Below are 18837 nucleotides of genomic sequence, written 5' to 3'. Positions count from 1 at the left end.
CATACCCATGAAGAGATTTGACTTCTCAGGCACAACATGGGAAGTAACAAAATAATAAAATAATTAAGAATGCATAACATGCAGAAAGATCACATCATAGGAACAGAAATAGTAGAAACCTAGGGAAACAAATGAATTTAAAACAATGATTTTGTGAAATGGCAAATTTAGCCTTATCCTGTCATATGATATCCTAGACCCTAATTTGCTTAAGTAATAAATGAAAAGGATGGAACATACAATAAATTTTACTATTAATAAAAGTATTAAAAGATAGCTTTGGCCATGGCACTCAATAGATCCATACTCCCCATTGATATTGGGGAAGATTTTGTTTACTTTTATTCATTCTTTAATGGAGTAAGAGTCATCATGCTGACTAAGTGACAGACTGAAGTCAGTTTCTTCAGCATCAATCCATTCACATCCATAGTTCTGGTTTCTCATTTTGAATCCTTTGGGATGTGGAAGCCATTTCCTGTTTGCCCTTATGAAGACCATCTGGGAGACATGCGCAGGTGTGAGCCTGCTTCTCAGCTTTGTTACCAAATTTCCAGCCTCAGAAAATAGCCTTTCTGAAAATACACTACTGGCTGGACATGAAAGGTGCCATATTGCAACTTTAGACAAGGATGGCCACACAGTCAACTTTTGTTCCCAGTAGGAAAGGGAACTTGTTTTTGGTTGGACAAAATGTAGTGGTAGAATTTCTCTGATATAAGATTCTAGTTCTTGCCTCACTCTATTAAGAGCCAAATGGTCTGATGCTCTCTTTGGTGTCTTTTGCTTATTGGTGGGTTGGCCTGTCGGAGCCAGCCGTGCTGAGTACATTATGCGTTGAAACATGGAGCCAACAGGTGTAACACTCTGCATGGTATCTTTGGAACAGGTCTCTTTAGAACAGCTGGGCTCATTGCCTAGATGTACTGAGGTGTTTTCACTCCCAGCAATGCTATGGGTGGCTGTGCTTTCATTCTGTTCTGAGTGTAGCTGTTGTACTTTTTTGCTTGTTTTTTTGTACAACTGCACTCCATGCTGAAGAATATAATCCTCAACTTCCTTGATGTTTATGTCCATTGTTTTTCCTTCCCGAAGCCTTTCAAGAGTGCTGTCTCGATAAATTGGTTCAAAGAGACTTGCTGCATGGTATTTTAGGTCCTGACGGATTACATGTATATGTTTGTTGCCATGGAGGGAGTCAAGTAGATAGCTTGCAAAAGCCACAGATGGTAAAACTTCACCATTGCCAACAGAGGTGGATGGTTTCTTTCTCTTGTCCAGAAATTCTTTGAGTGCATACTCCATTATCTCAAGAGCTGGTAAAACCCATGCAATAGAAGCATCATCACTACTAAGTATAGTAGTGCATTCTTTGAATATGGTCAATATATCGACCAGGTCTTGCATTATGGACCACTGCATTGGCTGAACATTCAACTTTGTTGAGACTCGCTCATGTATGTACTGTATCACTGCTGTCTTTTGCTCTAAGAAGCGCTCCAGCATGTTCAGAGTGCTGTTCCAGCGAGTAGGAACATCCACAAGAAATTTGTGCTCTGGGAGACCATTCTTCCTCTGCAACAGACGGATGGCTTCTGTTGCTGCAGATGAGCTTCTGAAGTGGGAACAGATTTGCTGAGCCACATCTATTGCTTCCTGCACAGCAGCATTGTTCTTACCTTTGAATGCATTCCGAATGATTAGATTTATGCAGTGTGCAATACATGGCACATGACTCACAGCCTTTTGACGAACATATTTCAGGTAGTTGGCTGCATTATCTGTAGCCAGGCATCCTAATTCAATTTGCAAAGGTGTAAGCCACTTGTCAGTGACAGCCTGTAGCTTTTCAGAAATGTTTGAAGCCAACTTCAAACATAAAGCCTACCTTCCTGGTAGGCTTTATTCATGGCAGAACTCTTGCCATCTCCCCCCACTCTGCTCCTTCTTCAGGATTCCTGCTTGGCAGAAGAGCATTGCCACTTGGCACCCGACCCCTCCCCTTCTCATCTGTGAGGGTCACACTGTCTCAGCTTCAGGGGCATCCCATGGCAAAATTCCTCTTTGTGCCAAGAAAACCTTCAGTTTGTCCCATCTTCCAGTGTCATCCTCCTGATGTTGAACAGGGGTCAGACTACATGCCCTCTAGTATGCCATGTATTCCTATGTATTACTTCATAGCAGAAGGGGGTTGGACTGGATGGTCCTTGAGGGTACCCCAACTCTAGCCTCCCAGTTCACCATAGAAATTCACTGGCTGACCTTGAGCGAGTCACATCCTCTCAGCTTCAACTCCTAAGTATTCCTTCCTGGTAGGCTTTATTCATGGCAGAACTCTTGCCATCTCCCCCCACTCTGCTCCTTCTTCAGGATTCCTGCTTGGCAGAAGAGCATTGCCACTTGGCACCCGACCCCTCCCCTTCTCATCTGTGAGGGTCACACTATCTCAGCTTCAGGGGCATCCCATGACAAAACTCCTCTTTGTGCCAATAAAACCCTCGGTTTGTCCCATCTTCCAGTGTCATCCTGATGAGACAGTGTGACCCACTTGGCTGTTGATGTTTGTTGCCTTCTGGTGAGCACTCTCAGTGCTTTGGGAGGACCCTGGCAAAACGGGGCAAGAAGGGGGGGGTTTGTGGGTTTTGTGTGTGTTTAGAGGGCTCTTGCAATGAGGACATGCCAGTGTCTTCCTCTGAGACCCAGAGAGTGTGACTTGCCCAAGGCCTCCCAGAGGGCTCCTATGGCCATCCAAGCCCTGAGCTCCCTTTCTCCATGACCTCTTGGAAACATGGCTGTTGTCGTGTGTTGTGACTTTTAGGACTCTCCTGGCATGCAAGGCTTGTTGGGGGAGGGCAGTGCCTCCCTTTGAGGCTGAGAGTCTGTGCCAGGGATGTAAGAAAACAACAACAACAACAATATCTGGGTATTGTAGTTTTGTGAGACATTTAGCCTTCTTTGTCAGAGAGCTCTGGTGGCACAACATACTATAAATCCCAGGAGTTTCCATAGCATTAAAGTATTGTCGAACTGGATTATTTCTGCAGTGTGCACTGCAGCCTTATTAGACTGCAGTTCCCAGCAGTCTGTGGTGCTATCAGAGCAGCTTACATATTGTTAGACATATCCCTGCTCTCTCTCTCTGCACTTCTCCCATGGTGATGCTAAGAGGTCATGCAATCATAATAATAATAATTGGCACAGTCTCTCAGCCTCAGAGGCAGGACATGACAAACCGCTCTCTCCAGCTCTCTCAAGGTGATGCTAAGGCAAACCTACATTTATTTTGCATTGTGTGTGTGTGTGTGTGTGTGTGTGTGTGTGTATGTACTTGAATTTCTTGGCCTTGGAGAACCCAAATCAATGTCTCCACTGCAAGGTAATCTCCAGATCATAGTGATGTAACTGTATTTCATCAAAGTGATTAGTCATTTTTTTTTATCATCAAAATACCTGTCTTACTCCAAAAAACGGTGGCCAAGACCTTTCCTCATAATAAGTTTTGAGATTTCAAGTTCTTCTGTTCTGTGAGAACTTGAATGTCAGAGCATGGCATAAAGGGCAGAAGCCTCACCTTTTGTTATCTTTTGTTTTTCAAAGCAAAGCTGCTGTGATTAAGCAAAGTTGGAGCAAATCACCCTAACAAAAGAAATAGCCTCCAGGATGAATGGTAGCTTTGCTTACACAAAATATGCAAATAGTGGCTATCGAGATTCAGATGAAGGATTCTTCTCTCCCTCTCATTTCGAAATGACTAGCCTCAATATTCTTACTCATTGATAGAGAATTATTCAGAATTTCTCCTCTCCAGATTGTAATAGAAATGTTCGAAATTGCCATTTTTCTCCTAATTTTCGAATTTTGGAGAATATTCTTTACATCCCTAGTCCAGGCCTCTGAGCCATGAACAATCTGAGTTGAAATGTTACCCAGCCATTTGATAGACCTAAGCTTGCTCCTTCCAACCCTGCCTAATGAAAACCTCAAATGTGTATTTTAGAGGCAGACATAAGTGGCTGTTTAAGGACATTTAGTTGTGATCCCAGAATTCCAGATTCCCAGTATGAAGTTTCCATTCAGTTGGACAAACAATAATAGTAGATATGTATATTAGTCACAAATTCCTGTATCTTATCTGTTTGAATAATATATGGCATTCCTTGTGCTGATGTTTTGAAATGCAGAAGAAGAGGAGGAGGAACCATCACCAGAACCTGAACAGCCTCAAGAACCCATGAAGAAGAAAAAAGTAGTGGTAGAGAAGAAAATCTCTGAAAGCTTCTACTATAACTATGAAGAGCTATGCTCATTTCCATATGTGACTCCAGATTCTGGCATACCGATTGACATGCTCATTCTTATGTATCCTTTTTTTCAGCAATGCTACATATATTTGGGGTTTTGTTTCCATTTATAGACACTTTAAGCATTACCCAAAAGCCATACCAGTGAGTCTGTCTGTCTGTCTGTCTGTCTGTCTGTCTGTCTGTCTGTCTGTCTATCTATCTATCTATCTATTATTTATTTTATTTATTTACGGTATTTATACCCCACCCTTTGGCCCTAAAGGATCCCTTGCTAGGAAGGATCTAATTAGGGGAATTTAATTAGCTCAAATATTACAAGAGGCGTGTTCTAACAACGCATGCAGCGGGGTCGTGTCCCTATGTGTATACCAGAGGTCATCTAGTCCACCCCCAGAGAGAAAGAGACTCAAAATGCCAATGAGTTGCAATAAAAATATAAAACATTTATTAAAGCCACACAACAAAGGGGATCACACACGCACACACACACATTCAATGCTAAAGTAAGTGGGGGGTGAGTTCGGGAGTAAAGGAGAAAGGATAGAGGCACCATTGGGATATTTACCTTAGGAGTCTTCTACAAAGCAACGGGTGTGAGGGATGGTGAATGGTGAGATGTGGCTGCAGGAATGGGGAAAGCAAGCGGTGACCGCAGTGGCTAGGAGCTGAGTTCCAGTAGGCAAAGCTAACAAGAGGCCTGAGAGACAGTGAGCTTTTGGCTTAGCTCGAGCGATTTCAGCAGAGCCCAAGGCTCAAGGATCACAAGCTTGGAGCAAGCTGCTTGACAAACAAGGTATCAGGTTTGGAACTCAAAGCTCAACAAGCCCACTGAAGGGCGAAAAGTGGTGTCCTTTTATACCCCTGAACATAACCTCAGGCTATGGCAGCCTGGCGAACAAAGGCTTGATGACTTTCTGTCTAAGCTGAAACTTACACAATGGATACACAAAGAAGAGGTCTGGCACTTTTCAGGAGGGGACAAATATTTCAATGGCTGAGCCATTAAGTTGATCACTGGCTCTCAAAAGGAGGAAGCTCTGTTATTGTCTTCCTGCTTTGGGCAGCCTGTGAAACTAGTATGGCAACTCCCAAAACTGCTTGCTGAAAGGTTTAAATTCTACCTTTTTTTCCTTGACCATGCCTAGCAAGGAGTGGCTGGCTACGTGGTCAGCTCGCTTTTAGGGTAATGGCAGCTAGCGATGGGATCATAGATTCAGATTGCATGGCACCCAAAATTTATATAAAACCATACTTGATAACACTCTGAAATAATACATTCATATTATGTTCAGTAAAGTAACAATGAGAAGGCAAGAAAATGGATTAGACATATTGGTCCAGATTTACAAAGTAGAGGAGGGCATTGAATCAGGGAATTTAGCTGTGTGTTAACTCCCTACTCAGCAATTGATTCATAGGCCTGTTACAGACAGCCAAAATAAAGCTGCTTCGAGTCACAGTGGAGGTATGGTGTTTCAATGATGCATGCGTCCTAAGAGTCCAGAAGTCGCACGAAAGCCACACTCCAGCCCTAAGGACTGGAGCATGGCTTTGGTGTGGCTTCTGGACTCTTAAGGACGCATGCATCATTGAAACACCATACCTCCACTGTGACTTGAAGCAGCTTTATTTTGGCTGTCTGTAACAGGCCATAGTGTCTATCTTAGCTGCAACTAACCAATAAGATTCCACCCATAATATGTAATAGGGTTGTATTAGGAATGTAAAAACATGGGTCCACATTCCTTCTCAGCTCTGGAATTTATGGGTTAGCATTTGGCAAGGAGCTGCCCCCGGCAAAATTTGCTTCACAGTAGTGTTGTGCCACGGTTTATCCCACCCTGGGCCAATTTAGGCCCAGGAAAAGCCTTTTTAAAAAACAGTAAGTCAAATCATTTTAGCCTCTTTTGGGTCTAAAAATGTTTTGTGGGAGCCAAAAACATGGTGAAATTATCCCTACATCCTCTGGGGGCATGGAGTGGCATTTCTACCCACTCTTCATATTTTTTAATGGGGAGGGGAATGATGATTGGCTACAGCAGTTGTCCCCAAATTGTGCTTTTTAAGGGATTTTGGACTTCAGCTTCCAGAATTCCAGACTTGGCCAACATGGTTGAGGCTTCTGGGAGCTGAAGCCCAAAATATCTTAAAGGGCACAGTTTGGGGACCACTGGGCTACAGGATCCTCAAAAACTACCTAGATAATGGCTGCATGAGGTTCTCATTTGTATGAAAAGTACTCCGTGCTTCGAGCCATTGAGGACAACTTTGAAAGAAATCTTGCAATTAGAATTCACAGCACAGAGTATTGTAATTTCTCTATGCTTTATAATTTCATATATTTATTACTGGATGAATAAAATAAACCTTGGTGATAGCACCACTTATTTTCCTTAGTAATTGTTTCTCAGGCACTCTTTTGGTTATGACTGCATGAGACGGGCAAACATCCAGATGCTGGATAGTCAAACTCTTCTGTACATTGCTGGCAATCACCTAGTACTTCTGGATTTGCAGTTTAAATATCAGAGATACATTCGAAGCACAAGTAGTGGTGGCATTGGTGTAATCACGGTACAGTACAATGTTTCATAAGAACTTTTACTTCTGAGAAATATTTGGGTCATTGTTTCATATCTTGAACAGCTCAGTGACCTATCATTTCAGAGATATTCTTTTTAGGACATTGCTACTTTCAAACATTGTTTCAGAGGTGAAAAGGTAGTTTGGATTAGGGAAAAGCAAAGCTTGGAACAGTTCCTTTTTGTTTTACATTTCAGCTCCCAGTCTTCCAGCCAGCGTGACCACTGACCATGACCTAAAATATTGTTAATGAAAATTACTTAGAATCATAGAATCACAGAATTAGCAGAAACCACAGGACCATCCAGTACAACCTCCCTGCCATGCAGGAATACAAAATCAAAGCATCCTTGACATATGGCCATCCAGTCTTTGTTTAAAATCTCCAAAGAAGGAGACTCTATTACTGAGTCAGTGTATTCCACTGTTGAACAGCTCTTACTGTCAGGAAATTCTTCCTAATGTTCTGAACTTGAAATATGGTAAATCAGTGTGTATGCAGATTTCATTTCAATGGGTCCCCTTCAGTTGAGAGTGCCAAGTGGATTTCAAAAGCAACCTGACAAGGTGAACAGTGACATTCCTAACAATAGGATCCACAGTCTATTTCACAATTGTACAAACTGTGTGTGTTTTATAATGAACCAGAGGTGTTTCACCTAGCTCTTTTCTGTTTCTCAGTCCTTGGAGACAGAAAGACTGGCCATCCTCGGGAAAGGGACTCTGTCATGATGAGACTCACCCACTCAACTCCTTTTTTCTAATGGCAGCCCAATGGGTCTTTTTGATCCTGCTGCTGCACCAAATAATGTGATGGCAACATCATGGCACTGCCAAAATCTCTAAAAACCTTTCACTCCTTTTTAATGTGTGCCACCGCTGCCACAAATTGTGAGGCAGTGGTGGCCACTATCCCGCCAGTTCTTCATTGCAAGACTCGAACCCAGGACTCTCTTAGGTGTCTTCTGCATTATAACTCTCTTGCCGGCCCTCTGGTTTTCACATTTTCCCCTAGTATAGCAACAACTATTCTTTGATAGCCACACACCCACTATCTAATGTGCCCCGAACCTAAAAGACTTTTCTCAATGTTGGTAGCGTTTTTAATGTATTTCTGAAATCACTTCAGATAGCTGCTTGTTGAAACAAAGTAACAAATTTATTTACAAGTCAGGCTGAATTAGTATCTTAGTGCATGGGGTTCACAATGGATACCGCATATAAATACTTTATTAGTCACACAGTTTGACAGTTTCTTTAGCTTGTCTTTGTAATTTGTTCTTTATAGCTTTTTATATCTTCCCTTGCAGACTTGGTTCTCCCAGAAACTTTATTAAAGTTTTATGTCTTATTACCCTCTGATTACCTGTGACTGCATTAGTCACCAAACACTATGGTGCGTTACAGACCTCCCCTTTGAGGCGGCCTGTACTCGCCCCTTTCCCCGGGGTATCGGGGCCTCAGCGGCTAGAACGGCAGCCGCTGAGGCCCCGATCCGCCGCTTTCCAATAATAATAATAATAATAATAAGACAAAGATGAAGAAAAAGAGATTCTCAAAACTGTAATTCAAAAAAGTAACTTTTCCAAATTCTGATCTGAATTTATGTAAGCAACATGGGTTCATTCTGGGTTGAAAGAGTGGATGGAAATCAATTAACAAGTATTTTATTGAAGAAATGTACAAGATATGATGATGTAAAAAAGTCTTTGCTCCTACTAGGTACATCCTAGTAAAACATACTTTGCTGTTGGAGAGAAAGGATGGAAACCAAACATGATTATCTATGAGTATCCTTCTCTGAGACCGTACAGAATATTACGAGGTAGGTTAAAATATTTTGGCATTTACAAATTCAAATACATACAAAAGAAATAATAATCTCAGAAGTGAAAACAATGCTATAGTTTAGATTTATTGTATGAACACATTAAGGCTTGGCCTGAATAGCAGACTTCTTAAATGCATGCAATAGCAGACTTTTTCACCCTGGAAGAGGCATATATTGTTAAGGAAAAAGCAACATGGGATATACAGTGAAAGAAATAAAACATGTATGTGAGAGTCAGGGTGACTCAGCAGAAGCAATTAGAAGCCACACAGGTGTAAAAGGTAATGGAATTAACAAGTCCTAAATGCCAAGGACAGAAATGTAAAGTGGATAATTGAACACACCTGAGAATTGTTAAGTGGTCAAGGTGAAATGATGAAATCATTAATTGTGGGTTGAACCAAGAGAACCAATGAAAGTGGATGTACACGCCCACTGGGTGGAAACAGACAACAGTGGGTGGTATTTTGCAATGACTATAATAATGGCTATGAATCCCAATGTATTTTGTGGGTAGTAGTAGTGGAGGAATATTGGAGCTGTATATAGTAGAATAAAGTAGATCTTTTATATAAGACTACTGAGTTGTCTGGTGTCTTGGGTGAAGATACAAGAGCCAGCTGGATCCTGAAGAAGTGTGAAGACTTCTGTGGAAGCAAGAGTGAGAAGGCTTGGAGAGTTTGTCAGGGTCTTCAGCCTATTCTCTGTAACTCTGCTGCTTTAGAGCAAAGCTTTAACCACTGGCCAAAACTGGTCAGCGCCGGTGCGTAACAAGGTGGTGAGTTCGAGCCAGAGGTGAAGAGCTACAACTCCCATCATCCCTGACATATCTCTCAAGATATTCTGTCAGGGCTACACAAGGCTGCCTCTCTTCTTCTCAGCAAGGATTCGCCTGCTACCACCACACATTGCTTCTATCCACAGAGCCCTCCAAGGCCACTTCCATATTCTCTGAGAGCTGTTGTTCTACTTCCTGTGCCTCATAATAATTGATCAAAGGGATACTTTGAAATTGATTTTGTAGTTCCAGATTCATACCATAGTATGCCTGAGTGTCACATTCTTTCAAACTCTTGTGTTTGGAAATTGTCATCTTCCCTATAGGCATACTGTGTATTATCTTTCCAGAAAAGACTGCTCTGGTCTGTCCAAACAAAGCTTAATCTTTCATGATGAATTTCAGTGTAGATATGTGGGCTTCAAGATGAACAAATCAGAATGATTTATTGATACTGAGAAGAAAAGCATACAAAATAAATGCTTGTAGTAATGCATAAACCTGTGAGTTACAGATGTAAGTTGAAGGCTCTGTGGATAAACTCATCTATAGCCTATTATTTGTTTTGTTTTCTGGTTATCATTTTCACATTGGATATCATCTCTGTGTGCTTTGTAAAATCCCATTCTTATCTGTTATGTATAATTAACAATAATTTTAGTTGAATTAGGTTGTTTTCTTGACCACGTATATTTCATTAAGAAATCTTTTATCTTACCTGATTTCCAGGTGGAACAGAAAAAGCATATGCATTTGCTGATTTTAATCGTTCAGGCACCTTGATAGCCACTGTCGGGAGCAGCCCTGACTACATCTTGACTGTATGGGACTGGAAACAGGAAAAGATTGTGTTGAGATCAAAAGCATTTTCACAAGATGTTTATAAAGTCACATTTTCTCCTGAAAATGAAGAACAACTGACCACATCCGGTTCAAGCCACATCAAGTAAATTAATACATTTATCTCTAGAAATAAGAATGTCATAGAGGCAGACATGGAGACTCATACTGATTCAGAATGAACCAAGTTGCTTCCTGAGCTTTAGGAAAATATGCTCAGCTTATTCTGTCTATTCAAGAAAGACTGTTGTACAGTTGCCCCTCCTAACTCACAGATCTGAGATCTGCGTCCCTGAATATGCATGGAGGGGCAACCTCCGCTATTAACAATGGTCCAGGCTGCATTCGCGGAGGCCCATCCCATTTAAGCCTATGGGGCTTGAATAAGCGCGAGGCTCCATTTTTGTGTGGGGAGGGGTCTGGAATGGATTCCTGAGAAAACGGAGGGCCAACTGTATATGGGATAATGTTATGAATATATAATAGGGGTAGAAACCATTCATTATTATTCATTGCCAACTAAAATGGGGTTCCTAACCATTGGGAAACCCTATTGGAAAGAATAATAGACCAATGAGAACCTTGCACGTTTTTCTCCTAGTGTTCGAATGTCTTGAAGTGTTATAGAGTAATTATTCTGGGTAGAAAAATACCTGGGGTTTTGCAGACTAATTCCTCTACAACTTCTCTGGTTTTTCAAATATAGGAATAATACACAGGAAGAATACTGTGAAGAAATTGTCATTTTCTCCTGTAATAAGAAGAAAACTACTGTAATTATTAGTCCACAGCTGTGACAATGAAATAGTCAAGGATTTATGGCCCTAAAGTTTTCTTATTTTGCTGTTATTTAAAATAAACCAGTGTTTTATTTTTATAAAAATATAACATTTCTAGAGAAAAAGCATCATTTCAAACTTACTATATTAATCAGATATAAATGTCAGAGTCAGCCTGTGGTAAAAAAATATTAACACACTACCTAGCATATTGTAAAGTAGTCTTAACTTCCATTGATTTAAAAAGGATAAGCATGTATTTGCAATAAACGGTGAAATACCACAAAGTCATTTGATTTACATGTAACCTGGATTAGCATGTGAATGCACATCTGCACAACTGTAATATAAAATATTTGCATTTGTTTTCAACTAACCATTGTCACTTGCTAAATTTGAACCCAGACAAATTTTGAATCCTGGTCTGTCTTGAGTCCCAGTTTTTGGCAAAAGTCAGAATAAAAGGAAAATACCGTAATAAAAACAGTAATAGTTTTGACTGCAGTTTAGGGAACAAACCAACTTCCAACTGTGGCCCCATTCATACTGGTCTAAAAGACCTGGAAGGAACTGGGCTGATCCGGATGCCCCTCCCCCGAATCGCTCCGTTAGCAAGTGCCCACTACAAATTTGAAATCGAATGCATTTTGACCTGCAAGTTAGAAATCGAATGCATTCTGTGTCTGCTGGCGAGGTGGCTGCTGCCAATCAAGCTATCGTCATGGTGACGTTTGCAGGGCATCGGGGAAAGTGTCCTCCCTTTTTAAAGAGCCAGGCACAGGGGTTTCAGCGGCTGAAGCAGGGAGAGAGATGCCTCTCTCTCTCTCTCTCTTTTTTATAAACCTGTGGGCTTTGGGGTCAGATCTGCCCCTGTCCCAGGCAAAGGATGGGATTGCCATGCATTTTGTTTATGCTTTTAAAAGCAACATTAGCTTTCCCTTTGCTTCCCTTGCTGTATCTGCTCAAGAAGACAAACCATGCGCATATTTGCTCCAAAAAAATTGTTAAAAATGTAACATTGATTGTTTGCAACATTTGTAGCTTCCCCCTCTGCAGAAGGCAAGGAGATCCAAGGATATAAAGTGCAAGCCCAGCTCCATCTGCCTCTGGAATACAAACATAATGTATTCAATGCGCATATTTGCTCAAAAGAAATTGTTTGAATTTGAAAAAAAGGGGGGGGGGTTGCCTGACATGAGCTCCGTTCGTGACCTGAATTTTTTCCTCCTGCAAGGGAAGGAATGCCCAGCGACAGAGGGCTTTGGGCAGGGGATGCAGGGAAAAGAGGCTCCTAAAGAATGCCTTCCCTTGCTCTCTTCTTCCCAGGGCTCTTTCCTCCTCCCCCTCCCCTCCGATGAGGGGAGGAAATGCCTTGCCCTTTGCCCACCCTCTGACCTAAATCCTTCCCTCAATTTGCCTCGATCGTGATCGAGGCCAAGTTCTCATTCCCAGGACCCGGGGTTTTCCAAAAGAAACGGTATTTGCGCCGATTTCAAAAACACCGCGCTAGGGGCCATTTAACACGGAACGGGTGTGCAAGCCCCGGATTCGCTTGTGTGAGATTCGGGGTGAGTAGGAACTTCACGTGATTGAATCAATTTCAGAACCGATTTTTTTTGTAATGTGAATGGGCCCTGTGTTTTATGATCTTGGGGTTTGTCGCTAAAATATAGTTAACACTAATCGTAGTCTTTAGTTCAGACAAAGTTAGTTGATAACAGAAGTTTTCATTTAAATGTTATAGGTTTTAAAGCTTTTATCTGTTCCTTGTGGAGAGGAGACACAGAAACTATGGCCCGAAACAGATGGGCCAATAAGAATGTTTTCTGGCTGCTTCGGGGGTGTAGTGTTCAGATGAGGTGAAAATCCACTCCTTGCCGACGGCCCATTTGGGACCGCTGCAGTGACCCACTTTCAGAGTGGGCCGTCCGGTTGCTGTAGCTGATCATGGGGCGATCGCTGGCAGAGCGGCCAGAGGCTGCTCTGTCATGCCTGTCTGCTTCACCCCTATATTAGCTTAATGCTTAGCTGATTCCTACACATCTGAACTGTGATTTACCTTTACATTTGACTATAGCCATTTGATGTATAGAAATGATTGTCTGCATTGCACTGGGGAAAAAAAACTAATTGGAATGTAATTTGGATTTTTATGTGGCCAGGTTTTGGAAGATGGCCCTCACTTTCACTGGTTTGAAATTACAAGGAGCATTGGGAAGGTTTGGAAAAACAGCACTGACAGACATTGAAGGATATGTGGAGCTGCCAGATGGGAAGGTAAGAAGTGTGTCTACCCCCTCAGTCCTTGCTGTGGGAAAAGGCATATCATTTCCTGGTGTTTGCTACTGCTAAAAATTGAGGTGAGCTTTCCTATACTTGTGAGAGCATTGTGTTTCTTAGAAAGTTTTGTTTCTGTCTTTTAGAAAGTTAATAACCTTAGGTTGCAAAATTTGGCTGGCATAAGAAATATGAACTAAATATTTCTTACAAGTGATGACACATCCTCTATGTAATGTTTATTAATAATTATTTGTATATCATTTCTGTTCATGCAAGGTGGAAACCCAGTTTTCTCCAACTTCCCTTACTTACTTCTAAAGCTCTCCATACATACAGCCAAGCCTCTCCTAAAGGTCTGGATATCCTTTAGAACCATAGAGTGTATGATAGAAGCAGTTGCAGTAGGTAGATAGGACTGATAAACAGTTTCTGCTTTGTCTTACACGAGTAAACAGACTTCTAGTGCAAAGCCACCACTGGATACAAGGCAATCATTTATGCATTTTCTGGGTGCCCTACAACTGATAAATATGATAGTACTGTGCTCTGAACACTAAAACCCACATTAAAATGAACAGCAGCAGTAAAAAATCTTCTCAGTCCATTCACCAGAAAGCCTGGGAAAATAAACCAGTTTTGTTTAGACTTTCCCTAATGTCAAAACAGTAGCAAAGTAAATTCCAAATTACTCATAAGGAGGTGTTTCCTCCATTCGAGTGCTATCTCTGAAAGGGCTGTTCCCCATCTCCACTCATCACAATGCTGGTGGCATCCTGATGTCTATCTCAGTGCACTGGCAGGCTGTTGGGAAAGTAAGTCTTCCTCTTCAGGTACTTTGACCCCTTTAGTGAAGCATTTTGAATTCAGTTATAAATGTATTAATAACCAGTGTAGAGGTTTAAGAATATGAACGTTTTGTTCTTGCTGATCCTGGTCAGTAGTCTTACAGCCATGTTTCATGTTAACTGGTTTTTTAAATTATCTTTAAAGGACTCAGATTAGTTTCTGTTGATGACTCCTTTATATACTGTTTTTGAAGACTATGAATGGGATTAGTTGGCCAAAATGGGGCAGGGAGTTCAGGAGCTAGGATTCCAGATTTAAATATGGAGACCTCTGTTTCCTCACCTCTATAATTCCAATACAGTTGATAATGCAGTAGGTACATGTGAAACTCAAGCAGTCACAACCTGCAAATCAGTCTCAATAGATGTGCTTCCCTGGAGTGGTGATGCTGCACCCTCTCAGCCCAAATGCAACCTAAAGGAAAGATAAACCAGTTCCCGCAAATAAATAATAACTGAGTATTTATAGACTGAAAGACTGTGTATCTGGAAAACCACTGGAATGCTTGTTATTAAGGATTCCAGATATGTTTTTATTCTGATTAAGTATTTGGAATTCTAAGATAACTGGGACGTTCACACTCCAGACAATTCAATGTGCAAGTGCTTTGTTCTGTTTCTAGACACATCATTACATTTACCATTCTCCCTGGTTTTCTTTCTTTTACCTCCACCAGTCAGCCACTATTCAGGGAACTGGGGTTGCTACTACTAGTAATTACTGTGTGATGTTAAAATATAATGGTTTAATTCCAAAAAATTGTATGAATTCTTTGTACCTGACATAGGTTTGGACTTGTGTTCCTTAAACGTGAGTTCCTCTGGCTACATAGAAAAAATATTTGGACATTCAAGACCAGCTTTTGTTATGATATGGAAGTCAACAGATTATGGGATAAATAAAAATAAAAATGCAACTGGATAAGCCCACAGCTTTGGATAATGTAGTACAACTCTTTGGACCCTTCCCTGTATCAGCTGATATATTACTGAAATCAACATGATTGTTTAAACTTATGGTATTTTGTAATCTGTAGCATAAAACAAGCTGGATAAATGTGAGCATTAAAAATCCAAAAACAGTTCATTGCTCCAGAGATTAATTATGTCCTTAGGGAAAAGTCTCCTGCAAACAATCCAGCATTCAAGGGGAAAAAATACATTTATCATATGATGCACTCCTCCAACCTCAATCCCAATACTATATGGCAAGTATAGTCTGAAACATTTACTGTAACATTCAGAATGAGTGTTTTTTTAATGGTATGGATATGAGTTCTGTGCAATCGTGTTGCACAGTGTTCTGTGCAATCATGCTGGCCACATGATCACAGAATAGTGTCTGACAATGCTGGCTCTTCGGCTTAGTAACGGAGATGAACACCGCCGCCTATGGTCGGACATGACTTGACAACCCTGTCAACAGGGAAAACCATTACCTTTTTATATGGGTTGTACAGGATTGTACTTCTTATGTACTGTTTGTTATAAGAAGAAGTAGTGGTGCAGACCCTGCGAGCAGGCATGTTTCATCCAGTTTCCCCAAACCCTCAGATGTAGTCTCTTAAAAATTGGGTTGAAAAGGGGGAAAGTGATGTTCTCTGCTCTCTCTTAGTGTAGGAAGAGGATTTTGGGGATGTGTGTCTATATATGTGTGAATGTCCATGTGTCACCCCCTGCCCCCCAAAATGAACACGTGCAGGCCACTGAGTCAAGAGGGTTATGTACTCCTGCTTAGAACATTGCTACACTTTGGAAACTCACCCTAAAGTACAAATCAGCTAGATCATCAGTACCTGAACAGCACAGTCCTATACATCCTCCTCTGAAGTCCCATTGGGTGTATGACTGGAGCCTTAGGTCCTAAACACACTGTAGAAATAATCCAGTTTGGAACTGCTTTAACTGCCCTGGCTCAATGCTAGAGAATCTGGAAATTTTAATTTATTGTGGCACCAATAAATTAAAATGACAGAGAAGGCCAAATGTCTCACAAAACTACGTTTCCCAGAATTCTTTAGCATTGAGCCAGGGCAGTTAAAGTGATCTCAAAATACATTATTTCTTTAGTCTACTTTGGACCTTTGTCTTACAAACATCAGCAGTGTGATCCTGTTACACTGAAATCAGTCACTCTGATTTTAATAGGGTTTATTTCTGGGTGAGTGGACAGAGGATTGCAGCTGTTCAATTTTTGCCATTTTGTCTAGCACAGCTGTTCTAACCTTTGTTGGGCCGCGACCCCCATTGGCAACGAAAGTCCCGCCTGTGGCCTCCCTGATTGGTTGGGAGGCCAGGAAGGGGCGGTACTACCGGCCGCCTACAAGTTCCAGCGGCCTTTGCGGCCGGAAGTCCCGCCCCTTCCCAGCCTCCCAACCAATTAGGGAGGCTGCTGGGGGGAAGAGGCAGGACCTCCGGCCACAAATGCCGCCGGGCCTTGCAGTCCCATCTCCTTCCCCCTCTCCCCGTGGTTGTCTGGCAGCCGCAGGGAATAGCTGAGGAGAAAGGAGCCCCGACTCCATCCCCTTCTCCCCATGGTTGCCGCCGCCAGCACCAGCACCCACAGGGAGAAGGGGAGACAGGGGGGATTCCCAACCTAGCCACCCCCGAGAAAAGGTCGAGCGACCCTCAAAGGGGTCGCGACCCCCAGGTTGGGAACCCCTGGTCTAGCAGATGTTACTACTGTCTGTGCAAGATGTGATTTATTTTATAAATTATAAGATTACAGGTTCTCTGCATTCTCTTTTGTACACACAGCTCTGTGATGTAGCACAAGTGTTTTTATTTCATTTGCATACAGGTACTTTCAGGTTCAGAATGGGGCAATATGCTACTCTGGGAAGGAGGCCTCATAAAAGTAGAAATTTGTCGACCAGGCCGTAGAAACTGCCACAGTGGCTCCATTAATCAGTTACTACTGGATGAGGGAGAGGTTGTCACAGTTGGATCAGACGGATACATCAGGGTGAGTGTTTGTGTATTTGCTTGCTTTAAATAGAAAATAAAATGAAATAAAAATAAAAATTGGTGTATTCAGGAGTATTAGGGCCCTGGTAGTTCTGGTAAATTACTCAGGTTTCTCCATGATTAATTGCACTCTTGCAATCAGTGCCACTTACAGATTGACTCTAAGCACAACTGTTTTAAATCAGCAGTCAAACCAATTACAAAAGAAAGCTGGATCCTTTGAATTGCCCCTTCCCTTAGCTTCTCTTACATAAATAGTATTTTCATCATGTCTGACATTTGTCAACAATGAATAAATGTCTTTCTCTTTCCAAACTCCATACAGGTTTGGGATTTTGAAACAATTGATACAGCTGATGTTGTTGATGACACTGGACTGATGGAGATGGATATCATGAACGAACTTTTAGTTGGCAAAAACGTCAATCTGAATTACATGGTAAAAGTTCATGAACGTGGGGAACCATATTGGTATGCTCAGGTAAAAGTTACTCTCATCTTTTCCTTGTGTATAAAGGATCTCATTTAGGACAACAGAGGGGGAACAATTTATTTTCCTGATTCCATACTGGATACCACCCTTTCCCATAGACTGGATACAATGCTAGCATAGTGGCACGTGCTACTAAGTAAGGCCAAATGAAAGCCTTTTATTGGTGTCATTGGAGTTCTTCCTGTATTTTTATCCTCTGTTTTCACAGTATCACACAAAATTCTGTTGAATAAATTCTAATTAGAATGTCTTGTGACATATGTTGTGTTATTTGTGACTACTCATATAGACTTTCAGACCAAGCAAGGTGGAGTTGCTGGCCTTTGCTATGCTACAATTAGAGTTGTGTTTCTCAAGTAGTTCTGGTGTTACAACTCTACCATGATATGTATTTTAGTGCACAAAAATTGTAGGGTGGATCTGAGCTCCATGTTTTAGAACAGAATGGCTAAGTTAGAAGTAATAAATAATAAAATCTTTATTTATATTCCCTGCCTCTCCCCATGGATCTCCATGTAAGTAGGGTGCTGTAAGATTATATTATCCAACATTCAATGCATTTTGTTGTATATACCAGTTTATGATAACTGATACCATAAAATCTTTTACCATTTCTGGTGAAAGGTCTTAACTGCTTCTCCAGTGTTCTGGACAATACTTCCATATTTTCCCAGAGTTTCAACCTAAATGTGATGTTCTACTAATATCTGTTTTTAAACTTTTCCACCTCCCTTCCTCATCAGCCCTCAAAAACTGGTTCCAGAGAATTTCCTAGCTCTTCAGATCCAGTTTTGTGGGCATCTAGGATTGATCATCCTCTCCTTGATCACACTGAATCCCACTATACTATTACTAGATACTGCCTTTAATTTCCAATTTATGTCAGTATTTATAGTGGCAAAATTCTGCTGTATGAGTTCCAATGGTTTATAGGGTAGCCTTGTTCTTTTATATCCTAGGGTTTGTTTAAATGAACAGGTTTGGTCATGTTTTACAGAATGGAGCAGTGAAACATAGCTCTATGGTTTGACTCAATTGGTACACTCCTCAAAAGCTGCCTGTTATTATTGGGTTGGACATGTTAGTCATTCTTTATCCATACAGTGGCTGAATTAAAAGTATCCCTATTATTTTCAG

At 41.3% G+C, this 18837-nt stretch overlaps 1 protein-coding gene across 3 annotated transcripts in view; it reads left to right on the top strand.

The window, feature by feature from the left end:
* CFAP44 (cilia and flagella associated protein 44) overlaps positions 1–18837 on the top strand; it is a 96769-nt gene that overhangs the window by 8805 nt on the left and 69127 nt on the right. For 2 of the 3 annotated variants that reach the window (XM_089512456.1, XM_089512455.1), the window contains exons 4-10: positions 4182–4359; positions 6716–6878; positions 8610–8712; positions 10226–10442; positions 13278–13392; positions 17041–17205; positions 17533–17688. In XM_089512456.1, the coding sequence (XP_089368582.1) occupies positions 4182–4359; positions 6716–6878; positions 8610–8712; positions 10226–10442; positions 13278–13392; positions 17041–17205; positions 17533–17688 (1097 nt within the window). Of the gene's footprint in view, positions 1–4181; positions 4360–6715; positions 6879–8609; positions 8713–10225; positions 10443–12139; positions 12684–13277; positions 13393–17040; positions 17206–17532; positions 17689–18837 lie in introns of those variants that run through there. The other variant, XM_089512457.1, reaches the window with a different exon arrangement.

Source organism: Sceloporus occidentalis, unplaced genomic scaffold (assembly GCF_023333645.1).
Source record: "Sceloporus occidentalis isolate IW3139 unplaced genomic scaffold, rSceOcc1.0.p SCAF_2, whole genome shotgun sequence".
Classification (NCBI taxonomy): Eukaryota; Metazoa; Chordata; class Lepidosauria; order Squamata; family Phrynosomatidae; genus Sceloporus; species Sceloporus occidentalis.
Note: the sequence above shows the minus strand (reverse complement) of the source record. Positions and strands in the feature narration are given on the sequence as shown.